Source organism: Dermatophagoides farinae, chromosome 6 (assembly GCF_024713945.1).
Source record: "Dermatophagoides farinae isolate YC_2012a chromosome 6, ASM2471394v1, whole genome shotgun sequence".
Classification (NCBI taxonomy): Eukaryota; Metazoa; Arthropoda; class Arachnida; order Sarcoptiformes; family Pyroglyphidae; genus Dermatophagoides; species Dermatophagoides farinae.
In genome coordinates this window covers 671,680-686,220 of record NC_134682.1, presented here as the reverse complement: position 1 = coordinate 686,220, position 14,541 = coordinate 671,680, and the positions used below count along the sequence as shown (strand labels likewise).

The window sequence follows — 14,541 nt, the reverse complement described above, 5'->3', positions numbered from 1 at the left end:
AACGGTATCGATTAAAAGGTTTGTGTGTTGTTTTGTGTGTGAGCAAACAAAATCGCGCCAAATTTTTCCACACAGACAGACAAAAGGCTTGTGTTTGTATACTGCATTCTCATTCTACCTTTTAAATTTTACTTTGAATCGTCATAATCGTTGTTTTCGTATTTGTTCAACATTCGCATAAATAATGGATTCTTCCAGTCAAAATACGGATAATATTCTGGATAGATTAGTATCACCAGATCGTCCATTTCAAGAACAAACTGAAGATGAATTAATGGATGGTGAATATCATGATGAAGTCGAACGATTATTCAATGATGCTACATCTGAAATAGATGATTCTTCACAACAACAACAATCAAGACGTATTGTTCGTGATGGAAATGTTCGTAATCAAGGTGATGATGATGATGAAGAAAGTGGTGAAGAATTGTTTGGCAATGATTTTGAACGTGATTATTTGCCAAGACCTGAATTGGATGTTTATGAACGTGATCAATTGGATGATGCTTCATATTCGGAATTATCGGCCGATGATCGTCGTGCTGCTGAAGCTGAATTACGGCAACGAGATAAAATTGAAGGCAGAATTGCTGGCCGTATGAGACGTGGTCTGGATATTTATGATGATGAATCGGAAATTACTGAAACGGCTGATGCTGAACTAGAATCGGCAAAGAAAAAGAAACGATTTTCAAGACGTACGGCCGAAATTTTTGGCGAATTAGAAGATGAAGATAGAATGGTTGAATCGATTGAAAATCTCGAAGATACTCGTGGACTTTCTGTTCGTGATTGGGTCGTACAAATGGCACCGAAACGTGAAATTTTCAATCGTTTCAAAGAATTTTTGATCAACACTTGTGATGAACGTAATCGTTTTATTTATCGAGATAAAATCAAATCAATGGTCGAAGATAATCGCCAATCATTCGAAGTGGAATATCATATTCTAGCTGCTAAAGAACAAATTCTAGCCTATTTTTTACCGGATGCACCGCTTGAAATGTTTGAAATTTTCAACGCAGCTGCCAAAGATATCGTGTTGAAAATGTATCCAGCATATAGTCGAATTGCTAAAGAAATCTATGCACGAATCAGTCATTTACCATTACTTGAAGATATACGTTCATTACGACAACTTCATCTCAATCAATTGGTTCGTACACATGGTGTAATCACATCGGCTACATCGATTCTGCCACAATTGTCTATAGCTAAATATGATTGTCTTAAATGTCATTATGTTCTTGGACCATTCATTCAGACACAATTGTCCGAAACAAGGCCTGGCTCTTGTCCAGAATGTCAAAGTAATGGTCCATTTTCATTGAATATGGAAGAAACTATTTATCAAAATTATCAACGAATCACCATCCAGGAAGCACCGGGAAAAGTTTCTGCTGGTCGTATTCCACGATCTAAAGATGTTATTCTTTTAGGCGATCTATGTGATTCATGTCGTCCTGGTGATGAAGTAGAAGTGACTGGTGTTTATTCCAATTCCTATGATGGATCTTTGAATATTGCAAATGGATTTCCTGTTTTTTCCACCGTCATTCTTGGTAATCATGTTCTTCGTAAAGATAATTGGGCTGCAGCCATCTCCATTACGGATGATGATGTTGTAGATATTTTGAAATTGTCTAAAGATTATCGAATCGCTGATCGTATTATTGCATCAATGGGTCCATCGATTTATGGCCATAAAAAAGTAAAACGTGCCCTAGCATTGGCATTGTTTGGTGGTGAATCGAAAAATCCTGGTGATAAACATCGAATCAGAGGCGATATAAATGTATTGCTTTGTGGTGATCCTGGAACGGCTAAATCACAATTTTTGAAATATTTATCCAAAATTGCTCCACGTGCCGTGTTCACTACTGGTCAAGGTGCATCGGCTGTTGGTTTGACTGCTTCGGTACACAAAAGTCCATTGACAAGAGAATGGACACTGGAAGCTGGAGCATTGGTATTGGCTGATCGTGGTGTTTGTTTAATTGATGAATTTGATAAAATGAGTGATCAAGATCGAACTTCAATACATGAAGCTATGGAACAACAATCTATTTCGATTTCAAAAGCAGGCATTGTTGCTTCATTACAGGCTCGTTGTTCTGTAATAGCAGCATCGAATCCGAATGGTGGACGTTATGATGTTGGCCTTACATTTGCACAAAATGTCGACCTAACTGAACCGATTATATCACGTTTTGATATTATTTGTCCCGTACGTGATGTTGTTGATCCATATGCTGATGAACAATTGGCAAAATTCGTTGTACGATCACATATTCGTCATCATCCACATGCAACCGAAGAAGATAGACAAAAAATCAAAGATGCTAATCTTCAAGATCAAATAGCAAATCTTGAAGAGAATTTAGAACAAATGACCAGCCAAGAACAGATGAATGAAGTTACATCATCGGATCTTGAACTGATACCACAGGATTTATTACGTAAATATATTATCTATGCAAGACAACGTATACATCCAAGATTGGCTAAAATTGATAAAGATAAAATTACACGATTATATTCAGAATTACGTCGTGAATCAATGTTGACCGGTTCGATTCCTATTACTGTACGTCATATTGAAAGTATAATTCGTTGTGCCGAAGCTCATGCTCGTATGCATCTACGTGATGCTGTCGGTGAAAATGATGTCAATATTGCCATTCAAACAATTATCGATAGTTTTATTGAAACACAAAAATATAGTGTACAAAAAACAATGATGAAGGTATGTGTTTGAAATTCTCAGCATTGAAATTAATTGATTTTTTTTTTGTTCTTTACAATCAATAATTTCTAGACATTTAGCCGCTATTTTTCACGTTCAAATACCGAATTATTATTCACATTGTTACGACAAATGATGCATGAAGAAATTGTTTTACGACGTAATCGATCACATCGTAATGATCACAATATGGATGGCGATGATGATGATTTTATTGAAAAGGTTGAAATTAGTGAACCAGAATTTGCTAAAAGGGTAAGCTGTTTTTGTGAATAATTTGAATTTTTTAAACAAAAAAAATTTTTTTTTTCATTTAAAGGCACGACAATTGGAAATTTATCATTTGAAAAATCTTTATGAAAGTCGATCATTTACAATGCAAAATTATCATTATGATCCATCACGTAAAGTAATTGTGCAGAAATTCTAACCACATTGTGATGAATGGAAATTTAAAATTTTCCGATATATAATGCCAGAAAGATGATATCATAGGACAAAAAAAAATGTCAATTGTCATCATCATTATTCAACATTTCTTTTCATTTCATTTCATTTCATGTATTTTTTTTTTTATTTTCACAAATTTTAAAATTTTACTTTCCATTTTTACACACACACACCTATTCATCATTCTAATTTTGAACAAAAGAAAAACGGATATAGATCCATGATATTTCCGTAATAGGATTTGTTGTTGTTGTTGTTGTTGTTGGAAATCTATCATCGATATATTCATCATCATCATCTGTTTATCATTAACGGATATTTTTTTTTTCTTGAATTAAATCGAATGATGGTGATGATTGAACAAGTTTTGGTTGACAACAGCCAAAATGCCATTAATGATGATGATGATGTTTGGCATCATCATTACTGCAAAAAAAAAATTTCACTTTTTCAATTTTCATTTTTTTTTTTTTGGTTTTGGTTTTTGTTGCTGTTGACAATAGAAAAAAACGCGCATTTTTTTCGCACTTTTTTTCACTTTCTTTCTTTTATTCTCATTGTGTGTGTCTGAGAAAATGTGATGTTGCAGCAAACAAAAAAAAAATAAATAAATAAATAACAATTGTGTGACGGTTGACGGTTTTTTTCTGATGTCTTTTTCATTCGAATTTTCTCAGTGGCTCGAAAAATTTTTTTTTTCTTTAATTACGATCCATCCATATGATCATCATTTGTGTTTGAATTTCGTTTGTTCGTGTGTTTGGTTTTGGTTCGAAATTTAATTTGTTGTTTTTCATTGTTTCATCAAAAAAACAAAAATTGTCACCACCTGTTACGATCGATCACAATGTGATGCCAAACAATTTGTGTTCATGGTCCATTTTTTTTCTATTTGAAAAAAAATTACCGCCAAAACTAAAACGAAAATCTGGCTTCTCGAAAACATTCGATATACTTAATTAGCGATTTGTATTTTTTTTTTTTTTTTTTGTTTGTCCCAGATTCATTCACGCGGCATTTCATCTATATATTGCTATAGCGAACAAATGAACGCCCAAATTCAATCCAAACAGAACACACACACCGGGCTATATATACCAAATATCAAAATGCAAGAACAACACGGACCGTAAAAAAAAATGCCGATACCATTGTTGGTGCCTAGCTATATGGCCCGATTCCGTTTTGATTTTCTGGTTAGCTATATAGATATTATATTGAAAAGTTTCATTTCGTTTCATTGTCATATTTCTCTCTTTCTCTCTCTACAGCTATCTGTCTAAGTTTCAAGCTCTTTTTTTTTCTTTTCGTTATGTGTTTCACCCACACTCTGCATTTCTTTGGATTGTTATTTTTTTTTCTGTTTCACTCTGTTTCACCACCATCATTTTTGTTACAAATACACAGAAAGCTCTCCAAAAGTTTTCTTGGTGATGATGATGATAAACTTTCTCATTTTTTTTCCAAAAAAATTCCTCTCTAAATATTTTTATTATCGTCTGTTCGTATGTACAAATTTTTTTTTTCTCTGTGTGTGGATTTCATCGTCGTCGTCGTCGTTGTCGTCCAACAACAACAACAACAAACGGTTCGTGTATTTTGGCACATTTTGATATTTCATTTTCGGCGTTTCCATCGTATGCTTCTATCACACATTTTTTTTCTATGGTCTTTTCTTGTGTCTGTGTGTGTGTGTGTGTGTTTGTGCGTTGACTGTTTTGCAGTTAATTTTACGTTTGTGTTTTGTTATGATTTTGGTGTTGCTGTTTTTTTTTTTTTTTTTGGTTTGTTTCTGGTTCCAAATTGACATCATCGAATTGGATCCGAGATTATCATCATCATCGTTGTTGTTGTTGTTGTTGTTGTTGGACCAATTTCGAGATCAATTATTAATCATCATCATCATCATAAATAATTTTGACGCCCAAAGTTGCAACACACACACACACACTATCTATGGAAATTAACATCATCAAGGTTTTCATTTTGGACGAATATGATTTGACCGACCACCACCACCATCATCATCATCATCATCAACAGTGGCCATTTGAAAGTAAGTTATTTTTTTTATTTTGTTTTGTTTTCTTGAAATTATGACTATTTATGGGCAATTTAGTTTTGTTTTTTTTTATTATTATTTCTCCAAACATTTTTCAATTCATCATCATGAATGATGATGACTTTAATATGGCAAAAAATTGTATTACAAAACATGAAAACAAAAAAAAATTTTGTCTGTTTCTCTCTGTTTGTCTGTAGATATTATTGAGAATTGAGACATTTTTCTATAATTTTTAGCTAGAATTTCATCCAATCAATCCAGTTTATTGTGTTTTTTTTTTGTTATCACCACGAGAGATCAAAGTTCAAAAAAATTCAAATTTAAATATCGGTCATCATTTTTGACATACACGCACACACACACGAAGATTACATTAATCGTTGCTACTATAGACGAATGAATGAATGGAAAGAAAATTTCATTTTACAACAACAACAACAACAAAAAATTGTCAAATGATCATCATCATCCAATGGTCGTTGTTGTCGATTGCTAATGATGATGATGATGATTATTATGAATATACATACATTGAGCATTCGAAAAAGAAAAAAAAAATTTTTTTTTTTTACGAATGGCTAAACATTTGGTGGAGAGAACGATATTTCAATATATATTCAATTCAACACACAATTCAGATTCAAATTCAAAAAAAAAAAAAAAAAAATCCATCTAACAATGATGATGATCATCATCATCATCAAGCACCAAAAGAAATGACAACATATTGTCTTCGTGTATATTCGCATGTGTGTGTGTGTGTGTGTGTGATAAATTTTCATTTTATATCGCCCTTATATTTTATAATATTGTCACCAGTAGCTGAAACATTTCATTATTTGCATCATACCAGTAGCAGTAGCAGCAGCAGCGACAGCATTTTACATCGTGATTGTAATCATCATCACCATTATCGTATATATCTTGTTTCAGTTATTTTTTTTTCAACAACAACAACAACAACAACAACGAAAAAAATTCCATCATTACCAACATTACATGTGCTAGTAGAAGTGTATAGTTGTTGCTTGTTGTGGTTTATTCATATTTTTCATTCTTTTTATATAATAATAATAACTGTTTTTCATCATCATCGTTTTGATTTTTTTTTTTGGTGACAATTTCTCCATCTTTCTCTCTGTTGTGCGTATGTATGTGTACGCCATTGAGTTATTTGGCCATTTCTTATTTTTTTTACATGTCCATTGAATTGAATTTTTCATTTTCAAATTCTATGCACACATACACACACACACACTCACACACATTTCAATGGCTCCCAACAAATGATGTTGGTTGGTTCATCATAATCATCATCATCATCAACATAATCATTATGTAGAATGACGAAGATTACATGTATATATCCATTGGTTGGTATATGGTTTGGTTGGTTGGCCATTTTCGTTGTTGTTGTTGTTGTTAGAAGATACAAATACAAACGCCCAATACGTTAATGTTTAATTGACACAATTGGCCACTTTTTTTATATCTTTATCCTGTGTTATAATGATTTGCTGATGGTGGTTTTCTATTGAAAATCATCTTGGCGACAACGGCAACAACAACAACAACAACAGCGATCATTACAACGGAAAACACAATTTTAATATGAGAGGAAAAAAAATTGTCACCATAGTAGCAATGAAAAAGAAAAGCCGAAAGCTTGATTTTACAGCAAAACTGAATAAACACAGTAACAACAACAACAACAACAGCAGCGGAAACATTGGAAACAATATCCATTTCATATATGGTCATATATTCATGGTTCGATGATTGATGAAATTGCGCCGAGAAATTGCCAGTTGTCACATGTTTTTGTTGTCGTTGTTGTTGTTGTCGTTGGAACATTCAAAAATGTATATATGATCGCCAAATCGCGATATATAGATGATTAAAGTTGAAAAAAATCGATTTTTTTTTTTTGATCAAATAAAATCTTCAATGTGATGGATTTATTTTTATATATGCATGATGAATTTTACATGATGATGATGAACCATGATGATCAATATCAACTTTGTTATTATCGATTTTTCTTTTGTTTTTTTTTTGGTTTCCAAATTCCAATCAAACCAAACTTTTCATGGCATAATGACATCGAATGTGATCTCATCAATGTATTGTTTTTTTTAGTAATCAAAAAACGCTGCTGCTGATGATGATAGGTCAACATTGCTATTGAGTTCGAAATAGAAAATTTTTCTATATCGACCCATTTTCAATTGGCATCGAGAAAATTGTATTCGAATGTATTTTTGTTTTTTAAAAACTTTTCAATTTTCAATTTTTATTTTCATGATTTTGGATCATCATGAATCACACACACCATGAAAGATGTGAAAGATTCTTTCATTTGTTATTGTTTGCTTGAAGAAAATCGATTTGAATAAAAAAATTTTTTTTTAAATTTGCAAATTTTAATCTCGTTTTTTTGTCTTTCTTTTTTTCTTTCAATCTTTAGTGTTTGTCAACGTATGATCATCATAATCATCATAATCATCAACCACAAGAAGATACAAAAGGAAAATAAGCTTAAAATTCATTCGGTTATGCATTTGTATCGTGCATTTCAAACCACCACCATCATCATCATCATCATCAATCCATAATCGTAATGCTTTGATATCCGATATGAATTTTTATTTTTTTTTCCAATTGAATGATAAGTAATCCAAAAAAGTGTTTTTATTTAATACGATATAAATCGTATTAAATAACATTAAATGTAAAGACAAATTTGTTTGACATCGAATTGCTCAAGATTTTCATCGTTATCATAGAAACTAATTTGCTTAAATCATCAATTGTTTCAAAATATGAATATATTTAAGCCATCCATCTTTGTGTGTGTGTTTATCATATAATTCTATTATAAATCAAAAATTCACCTCAATGCGTCCAAATTGATCTCATTTTATGCAAGAAAATAAAAACATCCTTCGTATAAATCCAAACAAGTGATGACGATTATCATCATGACGTTATATTATGACACCATATCAATATGTTAATTTTTTTTTTTGGTAGAATGAAAAGATAAATGAAGAAGAAAATTTTATCTCCATTTGTTCCAAAAAAACAAAATCTTATATAACAATAGAAAACAGATATTATAGAAATCTATATATTCACCTTAATCGGATTTTTGCCACTTTAAATTGGTTTTGTTTTGTTTGGTGTGTGTGTGTGTGTGTGGCTCATCTTTAATCAATCGGTAAACATTAGTGAAAAAAAAATTTCTCTTTTTTTTGTTATCATCATAAATACAACCACATTGTAATTTGTGAAATCCGATGAAATAACCATAACAACAACAATGACAACAATGGAAAGGGCCACACCAACAACATTCGATCCAAAGGGTAAGGCATTTTGTAATTGTGAAACAATCATCATCATCATCATAATCATCTTATTGATAATCCCTAAAGTTACAAGCTCATATGATGGTTATTTCCTATTTCATTTGTCTAATACCTGCATTTTTTTCTGTTTGTTTTATTTGTTTTTCTTTTACAAAAACATAGTGCAATCATCAACAGTGGTACACCAATTTCAATCATCTGCAACAATCAATGGTATTGGTGGTGGCGTTATCGATTTAATTGATGATGAAAGTGAAGCTAATCTACATTCATTTCAAGGAAATGAAGCTGGCCAAGATCTCGATTATGAACCAGCATTAGAATTTGATGATACAGAATTAGTTAAAGCAACTATTGAATTAGCAACAGTAACAACAACAACAACTACAACAGCAACTCAGCAATCATCGTTTTATATGTACCATAATAATAATAATAATAACCAGATGAATGATCCATTGAATATTAATGGTATAGGTGTGGTACCACCTGTTGTATCATCATCATCATCAACAACAATAACATCCGGTAACTGTATAAATCATCATATTGTACACGATGATGATGTTGTTGATGGATCTTTAATATTATTAGATGATAATCCATTGTTCAGTATTGATTCAACAACTCATTTTGATGATGATGATGATGATGATGATGAAGAAAATCATCTTTATTGTGATAAAATCCGTGATGATGATTCGAATCATAATAGTGATAATAAATCTCAATTTTCCATTTCAAATGGCTTCCTCAAACAAAATAAATCACAAACAACAATAGATTTCAATGGTCTCAATCACATAAATGATGATCATCATCAACAACAATTGAATGAGAATAATAATTACCACAATGGAGTTGATAATGGCGACCAATCGATACAAAATCAATCGACCATACAAGCAACAAGACCAACACATCTTCAATGTTTAAACAGTAATAATAATCATAATACAAATCCATCATCACCAATGTCATCAACACCAATCATACCAATTGATGTTTCATCAATCTATCTTCATTCACCGGATGAATTATTGGAGGAAAATTTTGAGGAAGCATTACGTGAACAATATACATCATTACCACCATTGGATCCAGCATTAGATTTAGCATTGTCCGGTGGTGATTGTGATGAAAATTTCGATGACATTACTAAACATGGTATTGTTGGCGTCGCTGGTGATGATAAATTTGCAAGAAAAATTATAACCATTTATGCTTGTCGTTTACCATCAAATAAGACATTTAACTATGGAAAATTTCTCAGGTATGTCTCATATATTCATATATTTTACTGACAAACACCACAACAAATAATAATAATACACGAACATTTTCATTTTGTTTTTTGTTTGAAAATTTCCGCCGTATTTGAAAGCGAAAATTTTCCTTCTTGTCTTCTGTACATTCATAATCATCATCCCAAAAAAATGTGTCTTTTCCTCGTTATTTTTCATTTTGATCAATGATCATCATCCATCGTGATGATTATGGTGAAGATGAATTTATGTGTGTGTGTGTGTGTGTGCTTTCAATACTATCGATAAATGATCAAAACGATTACGAGACAATACAATTTTCGTTGCAATCAGATTTACAAATATATATTGTATATACATACATGTTCCATAAATCAAATCGATTATGTGTGCGTGTGTGTTTGTCGGACAATCAAAAAAGTTTTGGCACACAGAAGTTTTATTTTTTTTTCGTTTAAAATACTTGAATGATCTGATGATGATGAAGATAGTAAAGTCATCAGATTTTTTTTTCGTCTTTTTAGTTATTGTTCAAAAATTTTTCAATTAACACAAATTTTTGTGTGTGTGTGTGTGTGTGTTGGTTTTCAATTTTTTTCTTCTTCTCTGAATAAAAGAAAATCAAATGGACACACATTCACATATAATTATTATAAGAAATATGATGGATTGTTTGAGGCTATCATCAAGAAGCTTAATTATGATGATGATCATCATCGATCTGTTATAGATTATATCTTGGCCTAAAACATTTCCACAACAGTAGCAACAACAACAACAACAACAACAAAAAACAATAGAATTATACTGAAAAAAATTGATCTTTGCATGTCAAAATTTTTTTTTTTTGGGTGATGGAATAATCAATCTTTTTTTAAAAAAAAAAAACTATTTTCGAGCAATTTTGTCCGAAAATATACTCATCGACATTGATAGTTTCATATACTAACCATTTGATTGAAAATGTAAATGTTTACTATTATCTTTTGAAATGTGAAATATATATCCATATATATAATGATGATCATCATTATCATTCTAGGTTAGCAATTTTTTTTTCTTTTTTTTTTGGTTCATTGTTACATTGTCGCATTATCATGTCTATGTGTGTGTATGAGTGCTTTATTGACTAATTTTATTGCCATTACCATGATTATTATGATGATGATGATGGTGATCACCCATCATCATCATCATCAAAATCACAATAATAACAAACTGTTTATTTTTAGACAACAACAACAACAACAATCAGATCAGATCCACACATGCATACATACATAATATATGAATTTTTTTTTGTTTTGTTTTCAATTCACTTGTATTTTTTTTCTGTGGGGGAGATTTTCTTTTTCTTTTTTTTTTTGCATTTTATATCCCAATTTAGGTGCTCATTTAGGTCTAGGTTTAATATTTTACCTTCAAATATATAATCTTGTTGCTTGTAGTAGTAGTTGATATATCAACAATTTTGAAAATGAAAAAAAAATTTCTTGACTATTCATTATGTGATTTGATTGAGATAAAAAAAAGGGGGCGTAAATGAAGATAAAGCCAATTGTAGATGACATTTTTTTCTGCTGTTGTTGTTGTTGTTGTTGATGATGATGGTGATTTTTTTTCATCATCATCATCATGTCCAATGAAGATGAACGTTATATTCGTTCATCATTCATTTCGTTTGTTCATCAAAACTTTTGAACAAATGAAATGAAATGAATGAATGAATCTTTTCTCTAAGTTCATAATAAATGTTGTCCTAGTTTACCGATGAGTATAACGTTACATACACACACACACACACACAGGCAGACATATTCATGTTTAGAAATTGTTGACAATTTTGCTTTTTCTTGTTTTTTCTGCTTTCTTTCTTCTTCTTCTTCTTTTTTTTACTGATTATGATGATCATTCTTTGTTGTTGTTTATAAGTCTTTTTTTTTTGCAATTTGATCCACTTTCAACGCTTCATTGACCCGTGCACAATTCAAACATACCAAACACACACACATGAGATTGCGCCCATAAACACACGCACAATGACAATCGAAAACCCTTTTTTTCGATGATGATCATCATTTGGATGTCACATTTCACTTTTTTTTCTTTTCAATCAATTCACAGATTTCACCTGAATGATTTCATCTGAATTTTTATTTCTGTTTTAAATTCAATTCATTTGTTTTTTTCTTTAACGAGATCACACAATTTGATGATTTAATGATGATGATGATGATTTTTAGATCGAAATATGGTGTGAGAGTGAGAGAGAGACTTAATTTTTTTTATAGCGATAATTATAATGATGATGAAGATAATTATGGTAAACAATTTGATTAATTGATGATATTTTTAGTTTTATGAAAATTTTTTTTTTCATTTGTCGATTATGACTGAATTGTTTTTCTGTTTTTTTTACACAGATATCTTTTACGTACACTGGATCGATACGTTGAAAATGATTATGCATTGGTTTATTTTCATCAAGGATTAACAAGTGATAATAAACCATCATTTGGTTGGCTTTGGCAAGCATATCGTGCTTTTGATCGTAAATATAAAAAAAATTTGAAAGAATTGTTCATCGTTCATTCTACATCTTTCATACGGATTGTTTTGCAATTGTTTCGGCCATTTTTATCGGCAAAATTTGGTAGAAAACTTCATTATATCAATCATCTTGATGAATTACGTGCTCATCTACATTTAGAACGTATTCATATTCCTCAATCAGTTCTTGAGTAAGTCTAATGGTTTTTTTTTCATTATTTTCTTTTTTCTAATTATGATGATGATCATTCAAACAGTCATGATAAAAAACAGCTCAAATCTCGTGTATTTGGCCGATTTAAAAGTAGTGCCAGTAATAATTCATTGAATCGTTCCAGTTCTGCGTATCCAAATACTCAACAATTTCGTGTAGCACTTGATGTGTAAGTGATGATGAACCATTTTTTCATGATTAAGTTCCATGTTAATTGATTTGTTTTTTTTTTGTTATTTGACATAAAAAGTCTAATTGAACAGAATGGTGGTGATCCAATACCAAGAACAATTAAAACTTGTGTTAAATTTTTGGAACAAGATTCATCATTGGATGTAGAAGGCGTGTTTCGACGTTCAGCCAAAGTTAATATCGTAAAAAATGTTCAACAATCATTCAATTTGGGTGAAAATGTAAATTTCGAAAATTTGATTACAAACAACGAGATGTCGCTAGAATCAACCGTACATGTTGCTGCCGTTATTGTTAAATCATTTTTACGCGAATTACCTGAACCACTTTTAACATTTCAATTGTATGAAGATGTGATTAATTTCCAACAAATATCTGGTGGACCATCACCTGAACAGCGGCAAGAAAAATTATCATTTGCAAAGAATCTAGTCCTCAATCGTCTGCCAGAACCAAATTATCAAGTAGGTTATTCATTTATTTCTAAATTTTGATATCCGATTAATTGATTATATTCTATTTGATTTATGTTACAGCTACTCAAATATATCATTGAATTTTTAGTCAAAGTAATGGATCATTCAGAATTCAATAAAATGACTGCATCAAATTTGGCCATTGTATTTGGGCCAAATCTTTTGTGGTCAAACAAGACAAATCAAACATTGGATTCATCATTGGATTCTATTACGGCAATAAATAGTTTTACAGAATTTCTATTACGTAATCATGAACAAATTTTCATTAGATAATTTCCAAAATTCACAATTCATCATCATCATAATACCAAAAATATCCTCAACAATAACAACAACACTTTTGCAACATTTATTAACAATGGTCCAACAACAACAACATTTATCGATAAAGAAACAAAGAAGAAAAAAGATTCTTTTCTTAACCAGAATTTCCTTATTGCTCACACTCATTCATTGATGATAATCGAAAATCTCCCCATTTATGCGACTCTCCTAAAAAATATTTTCAAAGAAATAGTCATTCAATTCAAATTGTATTGTGTTTGTCAAAAATCAGAACAACACGAAATTCCATTTGTATACTCTATATAGCAATTGTTTTTTTTTTGTTTTGTTTTGTTTCATTTTTTTTCTCTTCATTTTATAGGATTATATCATCGATTGATTAAGGATGATGAACTGTTTGTTTTTATCTATCTAAATCCAATCCAAATTATTATTATCTCATCTCGTGGATTAATGTTTATTATTATTATTATTAAATGTTGAATCTGATAAAGAAAAGAAAAAAATTGATTTATGATCCAAGATTATCTCTCTCTCTTTTCGTTGTCGTTGTTGTTGTTGTTATATTGCATTACATTCAGAATTTTATATTCTGTTTATATTCCATGATTCACACCGAAATCCCATCGTCCAATTCATTTAATATGAAAATTAAATAATGATGATGATGATGATGATGACGACATATCAGTTATCGATTATCGTTTGTTTTTTTTCTCGTTCAATAACAAAAAATATATCTGAAACGAAGAAAAAAAATGAATTATAATCACATAAGGATATATATCGAATTGATGATGAAAACAAAAATCGAAATAATAATGACCAGATACTGTGTGTGTGTGTGTGTATATTACATGAGTGCATTTTGGTGTGATTTTTGTTTTTGGCCACTAGAATCATCATGATCATCGTTATCCA

General features: G+C 30.7%; 3 protein-coding genes across 4 annotated transcripts in view; 2 read left to right on the top strand and 1 right to left on the bottom strand.

The window, feature by feature from the left end:
* Positions 1-8,441, bottom strand: part of glob1 (globin 1) — a 57,680-nt gene extending 49,239 nt beyond the window's left edge. Inside the window, exon 1 of the mRNA XM_075731797.1 lies at positions 8,432-8,441. The gene's annotated coding sequence lies outside the window, so the exon portion shown is untranslated. The remainder of the gene's footprint in view (positions 1-8,431) is intronic.
* Positions 60-3,560, top strand: Mcm2 (DNA replication licensing factor Mcm2). The gene is made up of 3 exons (XM_047057213.2): positions 60-2,749; positions 2,822-3,004; positions 3,069-3,560. Exons 1-3 carry the CDS (start codon positions 185-187, stop codon positions 3,177-3,179), a joined length of 2,859 nt encoding a protein of 952 aa, XP_046913169.2. The 5' UTR covers positions 60-184; the 3' UTR covers positions 3,180-3,560.
* Positions 3,657-14,126, top strand: LOC124494071 (rho GTPase-activating protein 1). Of its 2 annotated transcripts, XM_075731790.1 has the most exons (8): positions 3,657-4,395; positions 4,471-5,255; positions 7,732-8,632; positions 8,798-9,908; positions 12,324-12,641; positions 12,708-12,833; positions 12,915-13,320; positions 13,393-14,126. In XM_075731790.1, exons 3-8 carry the CDS (start codon positions 8,587-8,589, stop codon positions 13,606-13,608), a joined length of 2,223 nt encoding a protein of 740 aa, XP_075587905.1. In that variant the 5' UTR covers positions 3,657-4,395; positions 4,471-5,255; positions 7,732-8,586; the 3' UTR covers positions 13,609-14,126. The 2 variants fall into 2 exon arrangements, with proteins under 2 accessions (XP_075587905.1, XP_046913170.2); XM_047057214.2 differs by lacking the exons at positions 3,657-4,395; positions 4,471-5,255 and adding an exon at positions 6,526-7,519.
* Positions 14,127-14,541: the final 415 nt, after the last annotated feature.

Bases quoted from the DNA above. Each gene is read 5' to 3' on its own strand.
- Mcm2 (XM_047057213.2), top strand. From the start codon at position 185: ATGGATTCTTCCAGTCAAAATACGGATAATATTCTGGATAGATTAGTA. The intron at 2,750-2,821 runs GTATGTGTTTGA...AATAATTTCTAG, and splicing joins TACAAAAAACAATGATGAAG to ACATTTAGCCGCTATTTTTC. The intron at 3,005-3,068 runs GTAAGCTGTTTT...TTTCATTTAAAG, and splicing joins AACCAGAATTTGCTAAAAGG to GCACGACAATTGGAAATTTA.
- LOC124494071 (XM_075731790.1), top strand. From the start codon at position 8,587: ATGACAACAATGGAAAGGGCCACACCAACAACATTCGATCCAAAGG. The intron at 8,633-8,797 runs GTAAGGCATTTT...ACAAAAACATAG, and splicing joins AACAACATTCGATCCAAAGG to TGCAATCATCAACAGTGGTA. The intron at 12,834-12,914 runs GTAAGTGATGAT...TGACATAAAAAG, and splicing joins TTTCGTGTAGCACTTGATGT to TCTAATTGAACAGAATGGTG.